The sequence below is a fragment of the Sorex fumeus genome, unplaced genomic scaffold, assembly GCF_029834395.1.
Source record: "Sorex fumeus unplaced genomic scaffold, SorFum_2.1 ptg000010l, whole genome shotgun sequence".
Classification (NCBI taxonomy): domain Eukaryota; kingdom Metazoa; phylum Chordata; class Mammalia; order Eulipotyphla; family Soricidae; genus Sorex; species Sorex fumeus.
This window is the reverse complement of record NW_026606067.1, coordinates 1,492,654-1,512,408: the sequence shown is the minus strand read 5'-3', so window position 1 is coordinate 1,512,408 and position 19,755 is coordinate 1,492,654. Positions and strand designations below refer to the sequence as shown.

The following is a 19,755-nucleotide window of genomic DNA, read 5'->3' as shown; positions in this document are numbered from 1 at the left end:
ATACCAGCAGTCTCAAAAATCTTCAGACCCTCCAGCAACTGGAGCATTTGTTTGCTTAAAAAAACAAAACAATAAAAGGACAAAACCCAGACCTTTCATTCAATACACGATTATGTGGTATAGTCAAATGGCAAGGTAAGCCCAATGTATCCTTTGGTTTAAAATCCACCCTCCAAGTTAAAATTTATCCAAGCTTCTCAAGCAACCCTGACATCTTGGCTCAGGCTTTACCAGCTAAGAGACTAGCATTGTCACAGTTCTTTCACGCTGATCAGAGTTTCTTGTTTTTTTTTTGGGGGGGGGGGGAATTACACCTAGCAATGCACAGGGCTTACTCCTGGCTCTGCGCTCAGGAATTACTCTTGGTGGTGCCCGGTCCATATGGGATGCTGAGGATCGAACCTGGGTTCGGCTGTGTGCAGAACAAGCACCCTCCCCTCTGCTATGGTTCTGGCCCCTCAGACTTCTTTCTTGACCAGTGGGCACATCACTGGACTGTTCATTCTCATGCCTATCTTAGCTACTTCCCTTTTTTTAAAAAAAAAAAAAAAAGTCCTCATTATTCTGGTTGTCTGGTTTTTTTTTAACAGTGCAGAGTCATAGCTAAGAGATCATTATTATTTTTCTCTTTTGCATTGTTTCTGCCCATGCCAGACTATCGTTAAAATATGTCTTGAGCTGGAACCTTGGTACATGGGTAGGGAGCTGGTGTTGCCTGTGGCCAATCTTGATTTGGTCCCTAGCATCTCATAAGGTCCTCCTTCCAGGAGTGATCCCTGAGGCTAGATCCAAGAGTAAGCCCTTAGCACTGCTGGATGTGGCCCCCAAACAAACAAACTTTAAAAAAAAAAATGAAAAATGAAAACCTGCCTTTGCCTCCTGAGTACTGAAATCATGGGACTTTTGCTATTTGCCCTATTCTCAAATCTGTATGGGATAGCCTCAAAAGTGCCTTAAACCATTAAAAAAGCATTTTGCTTGTGGCTTTAAATATATAACCCAGTGTTTTTCAACTTTCTTTGAACCCTAGCCCCCTTTTGATTTCATATCCTTTCCGGGACAACCCCATCCCATCCTATTAGTTGGATCCTCGTCTTGTGCCTACTCCGTCATTGACCAAATTTTCGTCTGTGTCCCCTTGAAATACCTGTGACTCCACAGGGAGTCCTTGGGCCTGGCCAAGAAGCCCAGAAGCATCCTTTTACAGGATCTCCTCTCCATTGCTTTCTTCCCCCGAGTCACAGTTAAACTGATGGAGCTTTCAGAGTTCAGCTTAGTTGAGAGTATCTTTTCAGAGTGCATGTTTATCCTACACTATAAATGATAAGTTTTTTTCTTTTTGGGTCACACCTGACGATGCACAGGGGTTACTCCTGGCTCATGCACTCAGGAATTACTCCTGGTGGTACTTGGGGGACCATGTGGGATGCTGGGAATTGAACCCTGGTTGGCTGCATGCAAGGCAAACGCCCTACCCACTGTGCTATCACTCCAGCCCCAATAAATGTTGTTTCTTTATCCTTCTAGAATATGAATTTGTCCATTTGTTTGAGATTTGGGCCCCATGATGTTGGTACTCAGGAGCTACTCTAGCTCAGTGTTCAGAAGCCCCTGCCAGCAGCGTGCCCCTTCCTGCTCTCCAGTTCCCTGAGCTATTCCTAACCCTAGAATGTAAGTTCAAAGAGAACAAGAGTCATGTAGGAGCTGTCAGTGCCCACAAACCAGGCACAGAAGCAGTCTACCATACCACATAAATATGTGTTAAACGAAAGGGCTAGTTTGGTTTTTTCCCCCCAACCCATTAATATTCATTGTAAAATTTATCCCAGCAAACAAAGACTTCAAGATTTATATAGACTGAAAAGTACATGTAGTATTTACTTTCCTGTATAAAGCTGACAGCTTTTCTGTACCAGCCATTCTCAAATTTCTTGTTGTTTAAGCCCCTAAGATATTTTTCTATTTTACATATCAATGATTAGGCATATTACGAATTCTGAGAAGAAACATTAAAAAAGGGGGGGGATATATTTAACATGAGCTGTTGGTGCCAGGTGTGTACGTCATACAATCCCTAGAAAATTTCTCTATTCAGGACAGAATGAGAACAGGCAGGTGGGTCGGCAGTAGAGTGTAGACCATGTCTAAGCTCTGGGTCAGTCCCCTGTCACCCAAAGAAAAGGAAAGGAAAGGAATGGGGTGAGGGGTGAGGGTGAGAGGTCAAGAAACTGAGGTATTGTCTTGTTAGTACTAGGAAATAGCTTTATTTTTTTTGTTGTCTCAAGACTACATGGCCCATAATTTAAGGATTGCTGTTTTACATTTTGTAAGTTAGTATGTAATTATTTGACAGTTTACCAGGTACTGTTTGATAGTTCCTGTCAACTATTTATTGTATAACAACTAAGGTAGCCCTGTGAGGTGTTGATTAAATATAGTCGCTGTCTTCAGACAGCTTATAGTAGACAAGTAATCCTTTTAATGCTGGCTAGAATATTAGGCAAAATATATAACATGAGAGAAAAATAAAGGCTGAATTACAGTGGAGCGGAGATCATTTTTATTGTTTCAGCACAGAAATCAGTTGGGTCATGCAAAAAGAGAACATGTTGATTTATAATACAGAACACCGAGATATTAACATAAGATGGAAGTTTCTGGATAAGGGTGTGTATTTGATTGGAAGATGTAAAGAGAAATCATGGATGACACTTGAGTTATTAATCTTAGGGAATGTTGAATGCCATCCAAAACTGAAGGATGGAGTGTAGAAGTCACTGATATGTTTATCAATGTTGTTACTATGCGTTGTAGGACTCAAGTCCAGGGTTTCACATAGACGCATACACTCAGCCCCCGAGTCATATCCCTGAACCTTGCTAATTTGGGGGTGTGGAGAAGCACATCTGGCTGTGCTCCAGAATCACTCCAGAGAGGTTTAGGGGACCATATATAGTGTCGGGATCAAACCTGTGTCAGCCACATGCAGGACAAGTGCCTGACCTGAGGCTATCTCTCTGGCCCCCACTGATAAATTTTAAGTAAAGGAATATTGACTATAATTTGTAATGTTCCAAAAGTAGGTAGGGAATCCAGTCAGTTCTTGAGAAAACTGACTAGTCGTGCAGGAGAGAAGTAAAGAGAGAAGGATGTGAACAGTTATGCTTAATCTTTTTAGTGTACAAAAGTCCAGGTATAGAAAAATCAAAGTGGGGAAATAAGTCACACAGTTAGCTTTTATCTGCTAATTTTTTTTCTTGCAACTGCAGTTTTCTTCTACATAGTATACAGTTAGTGATCGATGGGTGGGGGTGGGGTGGGGCAGGGCAGGTGAGCGGGGAGCTGTGCCAGGCCCCTAACTCTCCTCTTTCCCCTAGTGTCGCCTTTCCTCCTGGGCCGGGCTCTCTGGGCTGCCAGCCGCTTCACTATCGCCATGTCCCCAGAGTTGATCCAGCAGTTCCTGCAGGCAACAGTCAGTGGTCTTCATGAGACACAGCCCCCATCTGTGAGAATTTCTGCTGTAAGAGCCATCTGGGGGTGAGTACAGCACCTCTGGGAAGTGTGAGCAATTGGAAAGAAAATCTCTCTCAGTAAATGTCCCAAGCAGCAGTTACCCAGTAGATTCTGTTGCTTGGAAATACCCAATGAAGAACTCCTACGTAACGAATGATGAAAGGACAAGCAAAGAGCCCAGGACAAGGGTGGCTTCTCTGCACCCAAGAGCTGTCCTCATTCCTTTTTCATTCACTCCAGCTCCTTTACTCACCACAGTGAATTCTCTCAGGCTCGGCAGTACTGTGCAAGACTGAATAGTGATGAAATGATAGAAGGAGGTCAGTTCAGGTCATTCTGCTGATTGATTGCTTCTGTGTTAGAAACTGAATTTGGCGTAAAATGACCTAGAAATGCTGCCTGTTTCTTCCCAATTCTGACCCTTTTTCCTAGCGAGTGTAATTTTTTCATAAGCTAGTATGCTGGTAGATAGTGGGTCAAATGGTCATTTCTAGTCCTCTCCAGACCAGAGGCAGCGTTATTATTTTAAGGAATATTTAAACAATTTAAAATAACGCATCTCAAGAGATTCTTTAAACTTTAGAACAAAATTTTTCCATGTGCCTGTATTGTCTCTTAACTATGGAATAGAGTGTGTCTTTTAAAAGTAGGGCAGGGCCGGAGCGATAGTACAGTGGGGTAAGGTGTTTGCCTTGCATGCGGCCGACCTGGGTTCGATCTCTGGCATCCCATATGGTCCCCCGAGCACCACCAGAAGTAATTCCTGAGTGCAGAGCCAGGAGTAAACCCCTGAGCATCGCTGGGTGTGATCCAAAAAGAAAAAGAAAAAAAGTATGCTTAAAAGTAGGGCACCGTCACCAGAACATCATCAAGCTTAATAAGACATCCCTCACCCATTTCCTTCCCTCACCAACAACGATTTGCCTCCTATCCACGTGCAAAAGTGTCTTCATGGGACCCGTGAGACACTGGAAGTGTGTGAAACCCCAACCCAAGGACAAAGAGCTGTTTGGAAATAACAGACTGCATCCCAGACACAGGTTCATACCCTGGAGGACTTGGCTACAGCCCCGTCCGGCTTGGGTTCTGTCCCAAGGACTGTTTGCCAAGGGCCCCAAGGGAACTTGCCTTTTGTGGGATGGGAAACAGAAGTGCAGTCCTCTGTCCCAGCAGCAACCCCTAAGCAAGGCTGTGACCTCACTCCAGCCCCTCTCAACTCTCGTTCAGAAGCCCTAGAAAACACTGGTTTAGTCCGTTATTGTTGGGTAAAATACCACAGTACAAGTCCAGGAATCTGGTTCCAGCAAATTGTAGGAAAGAAAAGTCTGAGGAGCTAGAGTGATAGCACAGCAGATAGGGCATTTACCTTGCACGGGGCTGACCTGGATTCAATTCCCAACATCCCATATTGCCCCCTGAGCGTCGCCAGGAGTAACTCCTGAGTGCAGAGTCAGAAGTAACCCCTGAGCATCGCCAGGTATGACCCAAAAAGTAAAACAAACAAAAGTCTGAGATTGGATTCTTTGACAAGTGCTACTTCACATGGGAAGCCAACATTGCAAAACTTAAAGGAGTAGGAAAAAACTAATCAAGCCTGAATCCAACAGACAAACCCAGTAACTTTCCTGTAGTGAGTCCCCAAAGCATAAAGCTAGTCAGTTTACCCAAGAAAGACTTTTAAGGACCAGGGAAGCAAGTTGCGTGTGTATGGGGTCCCGGACTTGATCCCTAGTTACCACCATGGCCAGATGAATTGAAAATAGTTGTTTTAAGAAAGCTTAGTAAGCCAAAAGAAAAGGCAGATTTTTCAGTGAAATCAAGAAAACAGATGAAGTAGTTTTAACCAAAAAAATCCTGGAGTACAAAATTCATCAGTAAAGTGAATGAAATGAAAAAATTTTAACAAACTGTGATAGCACAATTCAAGCAGAAGAATCTGAAATAGAAATAAACTTCAATCTTTGAATTTTATACCCGAGGTGGACAAAGAATAAAGAATGAAAGAAGCATAAACCATCAGGTCCTGCAGGGGCAGAAAAAGTGTCTGAGAACTTCCCACACCTGGGGAGTGATTGTACAGCCAAGTTCATAAGGTTTAACCCTAAAATTTTCATGTAAGGAAGTCTTTTGCAGGGGCCGGAGTGATAGTACAGAGGATAGGGCGCTTGCCTCGCACACGGCGGACCTGGGTTTGATTGCATTACCCCTTACGGTCCCATGAGCCTGCTGGGAGTGATCCCTGAGTGCAGAACCAGGAGTAAGCCCCAAGGACTACCAAGTGTGACCCAAAAAACAAAAACAAAAAAGAAAAAGAAAAAAAATTCCCCCCCCCCCAAGACTCATAGTAAAATTGTAAAATCGATGGCAAAGAAAATTCATACACAGAAAAGGGAAAAGGAACTTATCTCATATAAAGAGAAGCCCCATAAGACCCCATAAGGATCTTAGCTGAAGTTTTCCCAGCCAGGAGAATGGGAATATGTGTTCAGAGTGCTAAGGAATGAAACAACCACCCAAGAATATACCTTGAGGTTTTTCTCTTATGAAAGTGAAAGACTTCCTGCAAACAGAACTGAGTAAGTCCTTCACCACTAGGCCTTATAAGAGTAGATAGAAGAATTAGTAACTTAATTCGTAACTTTCTGCTAAAGGTAAGTCTGTAGTCAAATTCCGGATACACTGAAACCATTATATCAAGTATCTGTTACTTTATTCCAGTATAAAGATTAAAAGGATCGAGTATTTATGGGGACTGGAGAGATAGCACAGCAGGTAGGGTGTTTGCCTTACACGCAGCCAACCCAGGTTCGATTTCCAGCATCCCATATGGTCCCCTGAGCACCGCCAGGAGTAACTTCTGAGTGCAGAGCCAGGAGGAAACCCCTGTACATCGCCAGGTGACCCAAAAAGAAAAATAAAAATAAAAAGGATCAAGTATTTAAAAAGCAATAGTTTGTTAATGATATACAGTATAAAGAAATTAAACTGTGATATAAAAAGTACATAATTTATTTTCTTTTAAATAACTTTTATATTTGTGTTTGTCTTTTAGTCATAGAAAATACACAGTCCCCATGTAATCACAAAATAAAAATCTGGAGCAGAGCTAATTGGAAGGAAATGGAATGACTAGGGAAAATCATCCACATGAAAAGACAGGTAGAGGAACCAGAGTGGATAGTACAGCCAGTAGGCTGTTTGCCTTGCATGTGGTTGATGCAGGTTTTATCTCTGGCACTCCGTATTGTGCCCTGAGCACCACCAGGAGTGATTCCTGAATGCAGAGCCAGGAGTAAATCGTGAGCACCACTGGGGCATGCCCCCCAAACACAAACAAAAAGAAGACAGGTAGAAAGAGGAAGAAAGCAACAGTGGGTGCAGGAGATACACCTAAAGGACTAGTTCCCACAGGAGGCCTGGCTTTGATCCCTGACACCTCGTGTCCTCCCAAGTACTGCTGGGAGCAGTCCCCAAGCTAGCAGTGGCCCCTTAGCATTGCTAGGTGTGGCACCAAAAGCGAAATAAAACAAGAAATAAAATAAAACAAAACCTTGACTGAGATAAGCTCCATGTATTATGGTCTGAGTTCACCAATCAAAAGAGTGACTTTGTGGATATAAATAACACCAGCACTGTCCTCCCGTTGTTCATCGATTTGCTCGAGCGGGCCCAGTAATGCCTCCGTTGTGAGACTTATTACTGTGTTTGGCATATCGAATACGTCACGGGGAGCTTGCCAGGCTTTGCTGTGCGGGAAAGATACTTTCAGTAGCTTGCCTGGCTCTCCGAGAGGGGCGGAGGAATCGAACACAGGTCGGCCTGGTCGGCCGCATGCAAGGCAAACTCCCCACCCGCTGTGCTATCGCTCCAGCCAGTGGATATAAATACAAGGTCTAATTTGTACTACATGCACAGAAAATTCACATCAGATACAAAAATGAACATTAGCACAGACTGAAAAACTGGTGCAAGTTGTCCCATTCCAACAATGTGAAATGAAAGGAACAACTATTCTCAGATATGATGAAATAGACATTTAACTTTAAAAAGGGAGGGGCTGGAGTGATAGTAGAGCAGGTAGGGTATTTGCCTTGCACGTGGCTGACCCGGGTTCGATTCCCAGCATTCTATATGGTCCCCCGAGCACCGCCAGGAGTGATTCCTGAGTGCAGAGCCAGAAGGAACTCCGGTGCATCACCAGGTGTGACCCGAAAAGCCAAAAAAAAAAAAAAGGGAATAAGGACTCAGAGATAATACAGCAGGTAAGATCTTGCCTTGAGTGCAACCAACCCAGGTTTGATCCCCAGCATCCCATAGCACCACTAGGAGTGTGAGCACAGAAACAGGAGTAAGCCCTGAGTACCACCAGGTGTGGCCCAAAAATTAATGAGCTTTTTAAGAAGATATCCCTGAAAGCTAAGAAAGACACCCCTGCCCCTCCCAAAGCTGAAGCGAAAGCTTTGAAGACCAAGAAAGCAGTGCTTAAAGGCATCCACAACCACAAAAAGATCTGTATGTCACCCACCTTCGAAAGACCCAGAACACTGCAGCATAGAACCAGCCCATATGTCCTCAGAAGACTGCCCTAGGAGAAACAAGCTTGACCATTGTGCTATCACCAAGTTCCCTCTGATCAGAGTCGGCCATGAAGACAATAGAAGATAACACACCTGTGTTCATTGTGGATGTCAAGGCCAACAGGCACCCAGTTAGACAGACCTTGAAGCTCTATGACACTTAAACGGCCAAGGTTAACACTCAGATTAGACCTGATGGAGAGACAAGAACATATGCCCGGCAGGCCCCCGACTAATGCCTTGGATGCTGCCAACAAAATCATGACCACCCGAACAGTCCAGCTTTCTAATACTAAATATAATTTTGTTCATCATTAAAAATTTTAAAAGTTGGGGCTGGAGAGATAGCACAGCGGCTAGGGCATTTGCCTTGCATGCGGCCAACCAGGGTTCGATTCCCAGCATCCCATATAATCCCCTGAGCACTGCCAGAAGTGACCGCTGTGCATTGCCAGGTGTGACCCAAAAAGAAAAAAAAAATAAAAAGTTGGGGTTGTAGCGATAGCACAGCTGGTATGGCATTTGCCTTGCATGCGGCTGACAATGATTCAATTCCCAGCATCCCATATGGTCTTCCGAGTACTGCCAGGGGTAATTCCTGAGTGCATTACCAAGTAGTAAGACAGATGGATATTGAATATTGATCAAGGGATCGACCCAGCAAGAAAATAGAACAATATTAACATGTATGTTCCCAATATGCAAAACAACTATTAGCAGACCTGAATGATTTGAATAGCAATAGAATAACTATAGAGCATCTTAGGATATCAGTTTCAGCAATGAGGAGATCATCCAGATGAAAAGTTAACAAGGAAATAATGACTCTAGCATTAAATGAAATTATCAAAGAGACTCAATAGAAACATCTCTTCCAAAGGAAATGGATATAATTTCTTCTCAGGTGCATGTGGGACATCATCAAAAATAGATCATTTTTCAATATCTTAAGGGAGTCAGACCAGTAATAGAATGGATAGGATGTTTGCTTTGCATATGCCCAACCCAGGCTCGATCCCCGGCACTTCATATGGTCCCTGGAGCCCACCAGAAATCTTACTGTGTGAATTTGAAATCATATCAATCATCTTTTCTGCTCACATAGAAGTTAGCAATATAAAGAAAATGGGGAAAAGACAAATACAATGATTAAATAGTATGCTTCTGAATTAGTCTTGGGTCACTAAAGAAATCAGTGGAGAAATAACTATCCAGAAAAACAACAAAAATTGAAACTAACTACAGATGTTATGGGATGCAACAAAAGCATTCAGAGAGTTTATCTCTTGGGGGCTGGAAATCAGTGAGGAGTTTGCCTATAGCCTATCTTGTTCTGATACCCAGCTCCAAACATGGACTAATGCGGCCCTAGAGACCCCCTGATAATCAGTGATTAGGCCCTCACGGCTCCACAAACAGTGATGGAGTCATCCAGGTACCCAGCATTGCAGGATCCAGGCCACAGTGCATCCTTGCACCCTCACCTTGATCCACCAGCCCAGTTGACTGAGAATTGCCAGGAGGAGTCTCCTGAGCACTGTTTGGGAGGGTTCCTCCCTGCGCCTCAGTTTTTTTTCTTTTAACAGAAAATTTATTTTATTTTATTTTATTTTATGTAGGAGTACTGCTATTTATTCAGCCACTGATTAGCTGATTGAATTGTGCATGAACTCCACCTTACCTTTTTATTTCCATTTTTTTATAATTTTATTTATTGAATCACCATGAGAGCAGTGACAAAGCTTTCGGGTCTAAGTCTCGGTCATACAATGAAACATCCATACCTTCAACCAGTGCCCATTCTCCACTCCCAACAACCCTAGTATACCCCCATCCCACACCCTCTCCCTACCTGTGGGCAGATGATTTCCACATTACTCTCTCTCTACTTTGATCACGTTCAATATTTGGCACCAGACCCACCATTATTATTTGGGATTTTACCCCAACACTCAGATCTGCTGAAAAGGCAACAGTAGACGATTTGTTTTCTATTGCTGGTTATGAATAACATATGATGTCGCGTGGCTGCAGTAGTGGCTGTGCGATTTTGAAATTCTGAAATTTTAACACTTAAATCTGGAGGGATTTCTGCCAAAACCTGCTGGGTTCCGAGATTTGCTCCTGAGTCTCTGGGATCATGGCTGTTAAGCAGCTTGATCAGGAGCCAGAAAGCCCATTTGTGGGCGATGACTTGGGGTCTCGTTGGGACAGGGAGGACAGGACCGGCTCCACTCCCATCCTGTGAGATCCAACAAGTTTTGTCACTGCGGGTCCAAGCCTGACTGTCCAATGGCCTCTGGAGGATGACGGCCACCGAGCTACTAGAGGGAAGCAGGCGGCGGGGACAACACCCTTTCTCCCCTGGGGTGGCCTGGTGACAGTAACCTACTGTGGGGTCCGGACGCATTTCTGCCAAAAGCCACTGGGTTTTGAGATTTGTTTCTGAGTCTCTGGGATCATGGCTGTTACGCAGCTTCATCAGGAGCCAGAGAGGCCGTTCGTGGGCGATGACTTGGGGTCTCGTCGGGGTGGGGAGGACAGGACCGGCTCCACCCCCATTCCATGAGGCCCTGCGTGCCTCGTAACTGCGGGCCCAAACCTGACTGTCCAGTGGCCTCTGGAGGATGGCGGCCACCGGGCCGCCAGGGGAAACAGGCCAAGGCACGAAACCCATTCCCACCTGGAGTGGCCCAGCACCAGTAACCTACTGCAGGGACCGGACACATTTCTGCCAAAAGCCACTGGGTTTCGAGATTTGTTTCTGAGTCTCTGGGATCATGGCCATTAAGCAGTTCAATCAGGAACCAGAGAGGCCATGCCTCCAGTTATATAGCTGAGCCGGAGGTGGTTTGTGGGTGTGTTTCCCACAAACCTTAACTTTTGGCCGTTTATTTTCTTGGTAAACTTTGCCCTAAGTTTTTGGGGTCTGGCCAAAGGCACAGCAGCAATTTTGGGGAATCTGGAAGTCTGAAGGCGCAATCAGGCTGCTGATGCACTCGCCTTACAGGTACAGATTGACCTGCTGGCGGCACCATACCCCCATAACAGAAAATTTTTTAAAGCAATTGTATAGACTACATTACTGTAGAGACCCATTTCAGTTAGCGAAGATTTTCAGATTCCTTATTCCTGAAGAACCAGAGAAGGAGGAACAACCTGAAGTTAGCAGAAGGAAGGAAACAAAATTACAGTAAAAAAATAAAATAGTAATCATAAAGATACTTCAGAAAATTAGTGAAATTAAGATCTGGTTCATTGAGAGGATTAGTAAAATTAATAAATTTGCCATGTAGGTATAAAAGTAGAAAATCTTGATTGAAAGAATCAGATGTACAGCAGGCAGGAAAACTTGCACTGTGCATAGCCAACCAGGGTTTGATCTTCCACATGACATATGGACCTGTCCTGAGCACTGCTAGATGTGGCTCGAAAACAAATCAGATGAAAGATGAGGGTGCAGATGACTCTGCAGAAATACAAAGGAACATGAGAGAACAGCTCCATGTCAACAAGTTAGACAACTAGAAGTGGACAAATTTTAGAATCTTACAGCCTTCCAAGACTGGACCAGCAAGAATAAAGTGCTTGAACAGTTTAGTCACAAGTGCAGAAATTGAAACAAATCAAAAGTCTCCCTGGGAACAAAAGTCCACAACTAGATGACTTCACCAGTTAAAGGTTGCAGTAATTCAGAGAACTAATATCCATCCTACTCAAACTTTCCCCAAATCAGGAAGTATACCCAGGCACATTTTATGAAGCTAATAACACCTTAATTCCCAAACAAGAAACGGGCAGCACTTACTCAAAAGGATAACTAGAGACTTATGTCTCTGATCAACATAAATCCAGAATTTCTCAACAAAATCTTAGCAAATTGAGCCAGCAGTTCTTTAGCAAACCATTTCCAATAATAGTACCGACAATTCCTTATGGCCAACTGGGACTGGTTCAGCATATGCAGAGCAGTATAATACACAAAACCATGATGGCCCTTATAAGAGTACCTGTCTTATGTGTGTGAGGCCCTGAATCAGTCTGTGGTACCTAGAAAATTGTTGACTTCTAGAATTTTCAGTGTTAACTCATTTCTCATACTCATTGGTGAAAAGCTAAAAGCTGGAGCCAGAGCAATAATACAGTAGATAGGGCTCTTGCTTTACATACAGATAACCTGGATTCAATCCCTGGCATCCCATATGGTCAGGAGTGACACTCATATCCAAAGCAGTTATGAGAGAAAAAGAAAGGGGTGTCATACTCCTTGGTTTCTAATAATATTTCAAAGTAATAGTAATTAAAACAGTATGGTATTAGAACAAACACAAGCACACCGATCAGTGGGATTAGCATAGGGCTCAGTAAATAACCATACATCTATGATTGTCTTACCTGCAAAAAAGCCAAAATCATATATGAAGACAATCAGGGAGATGACTGAAAGGGCTGGAGTGCATGCTTCCATACAGGAACCTGGGGTTTGATCCCCATGACCACCAAAGACTCCCCTCCAAGTACTGCCAAAGAGATTCTTGAGTACCACTCAGTGTGATACAAAAAGTTCACGTGCAATGGAGAAATAAAAGGCCTTTTCAACAAATGGTGTTGGGAAAACTGGATTGACACATTCAAGAAAAGTGAAGCTTTATCACTGACATTCTACATAAACATTTACTCAAGATGGATTAAAGTTTTGGATATCAGGACTGAAACCATAAATGGGGGAAAACAAATGATGCACTTCAGGACCTCTCTTGTCAGAAATGTATTTGGAACTTCAACTCCAGTTGTGAGGCAAGCAAAAAGTTCAGAACAAAGAAATGGGACTACAGAAAACAAGCATCAAGTTTTTACAATACCTGGGCCTAACTCAGGCAGAGAAGCTGCTACATTGCAAAAGGTGCTGATGCTTCCCATGTCCCTAAGCACAGTTTTGTGGCTCTGCCCTTGGAGAACACACACCCCACCCCACCCCTGTCAGCTGTGCTACAGTTTGTGCGTGTGTGTGTGTGTGTGTGTGTGTGTGTGTGTGTGTGTGTGTGTTGGGGGAGACAGGTTCTTCCACCAAAAAAAAAAAAAAACTAAAAGGAAACCTCCCAGTTGGGAGAAAATAATAGTATATCCACATATCCTTATTAAAGTGCTAATATCTGGGGCTGGAGTGATAGCACAGCAGATAGTGCGTTTGCCTTGCACGCAGCAGACCCAGGTTCTATTCTCAGCATCCCATATTGTCCCCTGAGCATCACCAGGAATAAAATCTTGAGTGCATGAGTCAGGAGTAATCCCTGTGCATCACTGGGTGTGACCCCCAAAAAAAGAAAAAAAGTGCTAATATCCAAAATATAAAAGACTCCCTTGACAGGAAATATTAACAAGACCCATTATGAAATGGACCAGTGTCCTCAATAAAAAGAAGACATACAGCTGGCCCACAAACATCCCAAAATGCACAGAATCACTTAATTAGGGAAATGCAAATCTAAACAACAGTGACCCATCATCTCCAACTCTGAGAGTGTCCCTTATCAATGAGACTGAAAATAGTATTGACAAGGATGCAGACAAAAAGGATTTCTAGGGGCTGGAACAGTAGCACAGCGGGTAGAGCGTTTGCCTTGTACGCGGCCAACCCAGGTTTCGATTCCCAGCATCCCATATGGTCCCCTGAGCACCGCCAGGGGTAATTCCTGAGCGCAGAGCCAGGAGTAACCCCTGTGCATTGCCGAGTGTGACCCAAAAAGCAAAAAAAAAAAAAAAAAAAAAAAGGATTTCTAATACTTATGGTGTGTTTGAAAAAGCATTCGAGCACAAGTACCACAAAGTTAATAAAAGAGGAGCCTCGTATATGTGAAGCTTTGAGTTCAGTCCTCGGTACCACATCGTGGACAGCTACCTAACCTCCACCCCCAGGATTTGAGTGTAACACTGGTGGCCCTTTAGCACCACTGGGTAGCCCTGATAACCCGTAGCATGCCACCCCAGCCTAATCTGCACTATGTTGCTGGACTGCACAATGAACCTTCAGCCCCACGGCCAGGTTGAGTAAAGCTAGATAAATACTTGGGCCGTTGTGCAGCAGTAGGAAACACCACCACCACCAAAAATAAATAATACAGTGAAGAGGGTGTTTGCCTTGCATGCGATCAACTTGGCACCGCTGCGATCAACTTGGTCCCCCAGGCACCGCTGAAGTAATTCCTGAGTGCGGAGCCTGGAGTAACTCCTGAGCACCACTGGATGTGATCCTAAATGTAAAATAAATATAAATTAAGAAGTAAAATTTAAAGATAAATACGGGCTGAAGGGATAGTACAGCAGATAGGGCGCCATGTATGTAGCTGATTCGGGTTCATTCCACAGCATCCCATATGGTCCCCTGAGCACTGCCAGGAATGATTTCTGAGTACAGAGTCTGAAGTAACCCCTAAGTGTCACTGTTTGTGACCAAAAACCAAAAGAAGGATATGAAAACATGTAAAGGGTTCAGAGTGGTATCATTTACAATGGCCAGAATATGGAATCAAGCTAACTGCCTGTCAGCAGCTGGCTGAATAAAGAAGCTTTGGTGGGCAGGGGCAGTAGCTCAGTGGATCAGGGAGTGCCTGCTTTGCATGTGATTCATCCCTGAGCATCAAGCCAGTAGTAGCCCCTGAGCACCACTTTATATGCCACCACGACCCCTGTCCCCACTTCCCACCCCCCATGCCTTCAAAAAAGAAAATAACTTTGGCTAAACAATGGAATATTGCTCTGCCATTAAGAAAGAATTCAGCTGTAGGTCAGGAAGAGAACCCTGGAGTGCACACTTCGCTCACTGGAGCTCCAGCATCCATTCCCAGCCAGCACATTGCTGAGCGCTGTTGGCGGCAACCATCTGCTGGGAATAGCCCTCCCCACCACCACCACCACCACTGCAGGGTGTGGCTGAAAAAAGAAATGGTGAACTGGCAGTGAAATGAGACTAGAAGTATTGTCAGATGGCGTGGCTTACAGAAAATATGAATTAAAGCAGACCAGAAAGAAGCAGGAGGACTGTGAGGCCATCCTCAGAGGGAGGAATGAGGAGGGGGTGTTTCCATACCAGGTGGGATGGCTCTGGGCACTTGGGGAGGGAGAGTTGACAGTTACATAGCAATAGAGATATCAGGCCCAGCCCCTAAAATTCCATGATACTGTAAACCAGTTGGAAGTCAATGAAAAATTCAAAACAAATTTAAGTAGCAAATGAACTGATAATGTATCCAAAACTTTAGGGTCTGAGTGATAGTACAACAGGTAAGGCACTTACCTTGCATGTAGCCTACGCACATTCAATATCCAAAATCTCATATTCTCCAGAGTCCACAAGGAATGATTACTGAGCGCAGAGTCAGGAGTAAGCCCTGAGCACTGCCAGGTGTGCCCCACTCCCCCCACCACCCCGCAAAAAAAAAAAAAATTGTTCAGTATATTTTTTTGTATATTGTCAGTTTCCATTTGACAAATAAAATAAGTCATCATGTCTATGTATTTTATGTAAACTTCACAGAAACCACAAGCAGGTACATAAAAGATAGAGAAGGGGAAATCAAAGCATTCCTCTCCAGAAAATCATTAGTTCACATGAGAAGGCAAAATGAGAGGAAGAAAGGAATAAGGCAACTATGAAAGAACCAGAGACTAACCAGATGGCCTAGTAAATTCTTATGCGTCAGTTACTTCATGCATAAACTCTCCAGTCAAAGGATTTTGAGGTAGGGCAAGTTAAAAACTAGGAGTAATTTAGGTTTTATTGTTTGTTTGTTTGTTTGTTTGTTTTTTAAAGTCAGAGATAGATGCATTTGACTTCCAAAACCAAATCCATACTCAGCGTGAAATAACAGGATATCATGGGCAGTGACCAAGTTTCTGTGATTGCCCAGAAATTGGGATGTAATCATTTCAGGGTTGGTAGAGGATAAAAGTGACCGTGAGTTCTTGGAACGGGGTAGTGGAGGGAGCTCATCAATGGGTGTCAGTAGAGAGATGGTTGAGAGCTGACCAAGGTTAGATGCCAGTTTGACTCATCAGATGAAAGTAGGGTGGTACTAAAAAGTCGTGTTGTTACGGGCCCCAAACCAAAAAGTTCTATGGAGAGTTTCACTGGCCTTCATGGACCTTTGAAGCCCCTAGCCAATAAAAACAATATGGGGTTAGGGGAGTTGGCCCAGTTGAGCACATGCCCTGCCATGTGAGACCCAGGGTTCCATTCCTATCTCTGCAAGGGCCCCAAAAATGACTACCAGTGCCCCCCCTCCCCCAGCCACAAAGCCTGGAATGGGTGCCCACGAACTAACTAATGTGGTTACAAGGATTTTCAAAAACATGTAAGCTGAGGGCCAGAGCAATACTACAGTGGGGAGGACATTTGCATTGCCCACTGCCTCCCGGGTTAGATACCCGGCATCCTATCATATGGTCTTCTGATCCACCTCTGAGTCGGGCCCAGAAAACCCTGTAAACTGAGTTTTGTTTCTGTTAGGTTCTTTTTAAGAAACATACAGTGTTTTTATTCTAACATGCTTCCTTTCTGTGGCTAAATAAATGTGAGAGTTAGCTAATGTGTTTCGCAGTGTATCTAAAGACAGCTTTTGTAATGTGGCAGTTAAAAGTGATCTATTAAGTAGCAGAAAAAAGTACTGAAATGTTGGAAGAATTACTAACCACTCTTCAGGGAAAAGAGCAGAATAGCGCTCCTCCAAAGAACTTGCCTCATTTCTATGAAGCACTGGGTTTGATCCTGGTCACTGCAGAACGGGATCTACATGGAAATCTTAGGGATGTGACCAATGCCATAGTCTGAGGCACCATAACATATATCATGTATCTAGACAGTTTGAGTATGATAACAGAACTGGGCTGTACTTCAAAACGGAGTGGTAGAGAAATGAAAGAAATATTACAGGAAACAGCAAAATCAAAGCAGACTAAATTAGGGGGGTGTTGGGAGGGAAACTGAGAAACACTGTTGGTGGGAAGGGTTGGGTGTTGAAATATTGACTGAAACAACACAATCATGAACAACTTTGTAACTGTGTATCTCACACTGATTACATTTTTTAAAAATTAAAAGCAGCAAATTAGCACAAAATTGTGTTACATAGAATGATAGGACATCGGGTACAGAATTTGCTTTGCACGTGACTGACTTGGGTTCTATTCCCAGCGCCCCATATGGTCCCCTGAGCTTACCAGGAGTTATCCCAAGTGCAGAGCTAGGAGTAAAGACCTGCCAGGTGTGCCCCCCCCCCAAAAAAAAAGCCCCAAAAGTTATGTTGCTGATATTTATAAAATAGGCCAAAGTAAGGGGCTGGTGAGGTAATACAGAAGATAGGGCACTTACATTGCACGTGGCCCACCTAGGTTCACTCCCAGCATCCCATGGTTTCTGAGCACTGTCAGGGGTAATTCCTGAGTGCAGAGCCAGGAATAAGCCCTGAGTACTGCCAGGTGTGACCTAAAAACAAAACAGATCTTTTAAAAACAAACCAACAGGGGCTGGAGCAATAGTATACTGGGTAGGACATTTTTCTCACGTGGCTGACCTGGGTTTGATTCCCAGCATCCCATATGGTCCCCCGAGCACCACCAGGAGTAATTCCTGAGTGCAGAGCCAGGAGTAACCCCTGAGCATTCCTGGGTGTGACCCAAAAAGCAGAATGAATGAATGAATGAATGAAGATGTCAAAAATGTAGCCAGCTAGAAGTCTTTTCTCCTGCACCTACACACTGCAGTGCTGCCATGTGACACTGGTCAGAATTGTCCCTCACAGTGGGACTCTCTTCCTCCTCCTCTGCAGTTACTGTGACCAGCTCAAGGTGTCGGAGAGCACACATGTGCTGCAGCCCTTCCTCCCCAGTATCCTGGACGGCCTGATCCACCTCGCAGCCCAGTTCAGCTCCGAGGTCCTCAACCTGGTCATGGAGACCCTGTGCATTGTCTGCACAGTAGACCCAGAATTCACTGCCAGCATGGAGAGCAAAATCTGCCCCTTCACCATTGCCATCTTCCTCAAGTACAGTAACGGTACGTGGCGGGCAGGGGTGGCACAAGGGGCATTGAGGGAAGGTCGTGGAGGATGAATGTAGGTGGAAGTTTCTGTAGATCTGATGGTCTGGAGTGTCACAGGTCAAGGAGGTGTCTTTCATGCTTTGCATGCAGCAGCCCTGCGTTGGATTCCTGGTGCCACAGGGACCCTGAGCAGGAGTGACCCTGAGTTGTGCTGGATGTGGCCCAGAAGAGAAGAATATAAGAGTAGAGAGTTGTGCTATAGGTCTAGCAGTACTAAAAAAAGGTCACAGGGCCTAGAGACTCACATAGTATAGTGTGTAGGGCACTTGCCTTGATCACTTGGTAGATCCAGTTTCAATCCCCAGCATTCCATATGGTCCCTCTAGCCTCGCCAGGAGTGACCCCTGATTGCAGAGCCAGGAGTAAGCTTGGCATTGCTGGGTGTGGCCCAAACAGAAATTCACAGTTTTGATGATAAAGTCGGAAATTGAACAACTGAAGCAGATACTTCAGAACTATAATTTAGTACATACTGGACATTTTTTGGGGAGCTGGGGGGGCATACCCAGAATACTCAGTGTTTACTCCTAGCTCTGCTCAGGGATCATCCTTGGCATTGCTTCGGAAGTATTTATGGTGCTGGGGATCCAACGAGGGTCAGTCATGTGCAAGGCTGTACTTAGCCCTGTAGTATCTCTCCAGCCTCGATACTGAACTCTTTTGAAAAGACTCATGACCAAAAGTGTTTCCCCGCTGTTTTTCACAGGTTTTTTTAAAAAGTAATTGGAAATAATAATGCTGAGTATCTATAATGAGATACTATGCAGCTACTGAAAATGAAATTTCAGAGGCTAGGGAGATGGCTCATAAAGGACTGGGACACACGCTTATATTGAGAAGCCTTCGGTTCATTCCTCAGCCCCACATGGTCCCCCAGTATGACCAGGATTGACCCCTGAGCACCAAGTTGAGAGTAGATCCTAAGCACCACCAGTTGTGATCCCAACAACAAAAAAACTGAAAAATGATTTGGGGGCCTGGAGTGAGTATAGCAGGTAGGGCATTTGTCTTGCCTACAGCCTACCTGGGTTTGATTGCCAGCAATTCCACATAATCCCCAGAGCACTGCCAGGACTAAGTCCTGAGCACCGCCGAGTATGACCTATAACCGCCCCTACCACCGCCCCCACACAAATAAAAAATATATATATTTTTTTTCCCCATCGAAAGAGGCACGTTTTGTCTGAGGCACAGCTTGGAGTTTGGTGTTGCTCAGGGGAAGCGTGCGTGCACTTGGCTTCAGGAGGTCGGTCCCTCCTGCAACCAGGCTGCTCATGTGGTCCAGCCTCAGGAGCATGAGTCTGTCGGCAGATGTTCCCGTGGTCGGGGCGCTGTTGAGCCAAAGCCCATGCAGACCATCAGTCAGAAGCATTGTGCATTCCCTTATCCTCCCCAGATCCTGTCGTGGCTTCGCTGGCACAGGACATCTTCAAGGAGCTGTCCCAAATCGAGGCTTGTCAGGGCCCCATGCAGATGCGGCTGATCCCCACTCTGGTCAGCATCATGCAGGCCCCTGCAGACAAGATCCCCGCCGGCCTTTGTGCGGTAAGGGGGTGTGGGTACATGTGT

At 44.6% G+C, this 19,755-nt stretch overlaps 1 protein-coding gene across 1 annotated transcript in view; it reads left to right on the top strand.

Moving 5' to 3' along the window:
* IPO9 (importin 9) overlaps nucleotides 1–19,755 on the top strand; it is a 51,945-nt gene that overhangs the window by 26,217 nt on the left and 5,973 nt on the right. Inside the window, exons 14-16 of the mRNA XM_056110632.1 lie at nucleotides 3,378–3,537; nucleotides 17,915–18,141; nucleotides 19,583–19,731. Of these exons, the coding sequence (XP_055966607.1) occupies nucleotides 3,378–3,537; nucleotides 17,915–18,141; nucleotides 19,583–19,731 (536 nt within the window). The remainder of the gene's footprint in view (nucleotides 1–3,377; nucleotides 3,538–17,914; nucleotides 18,142–19,582; nucleotides 19,732–19,755) is intronic.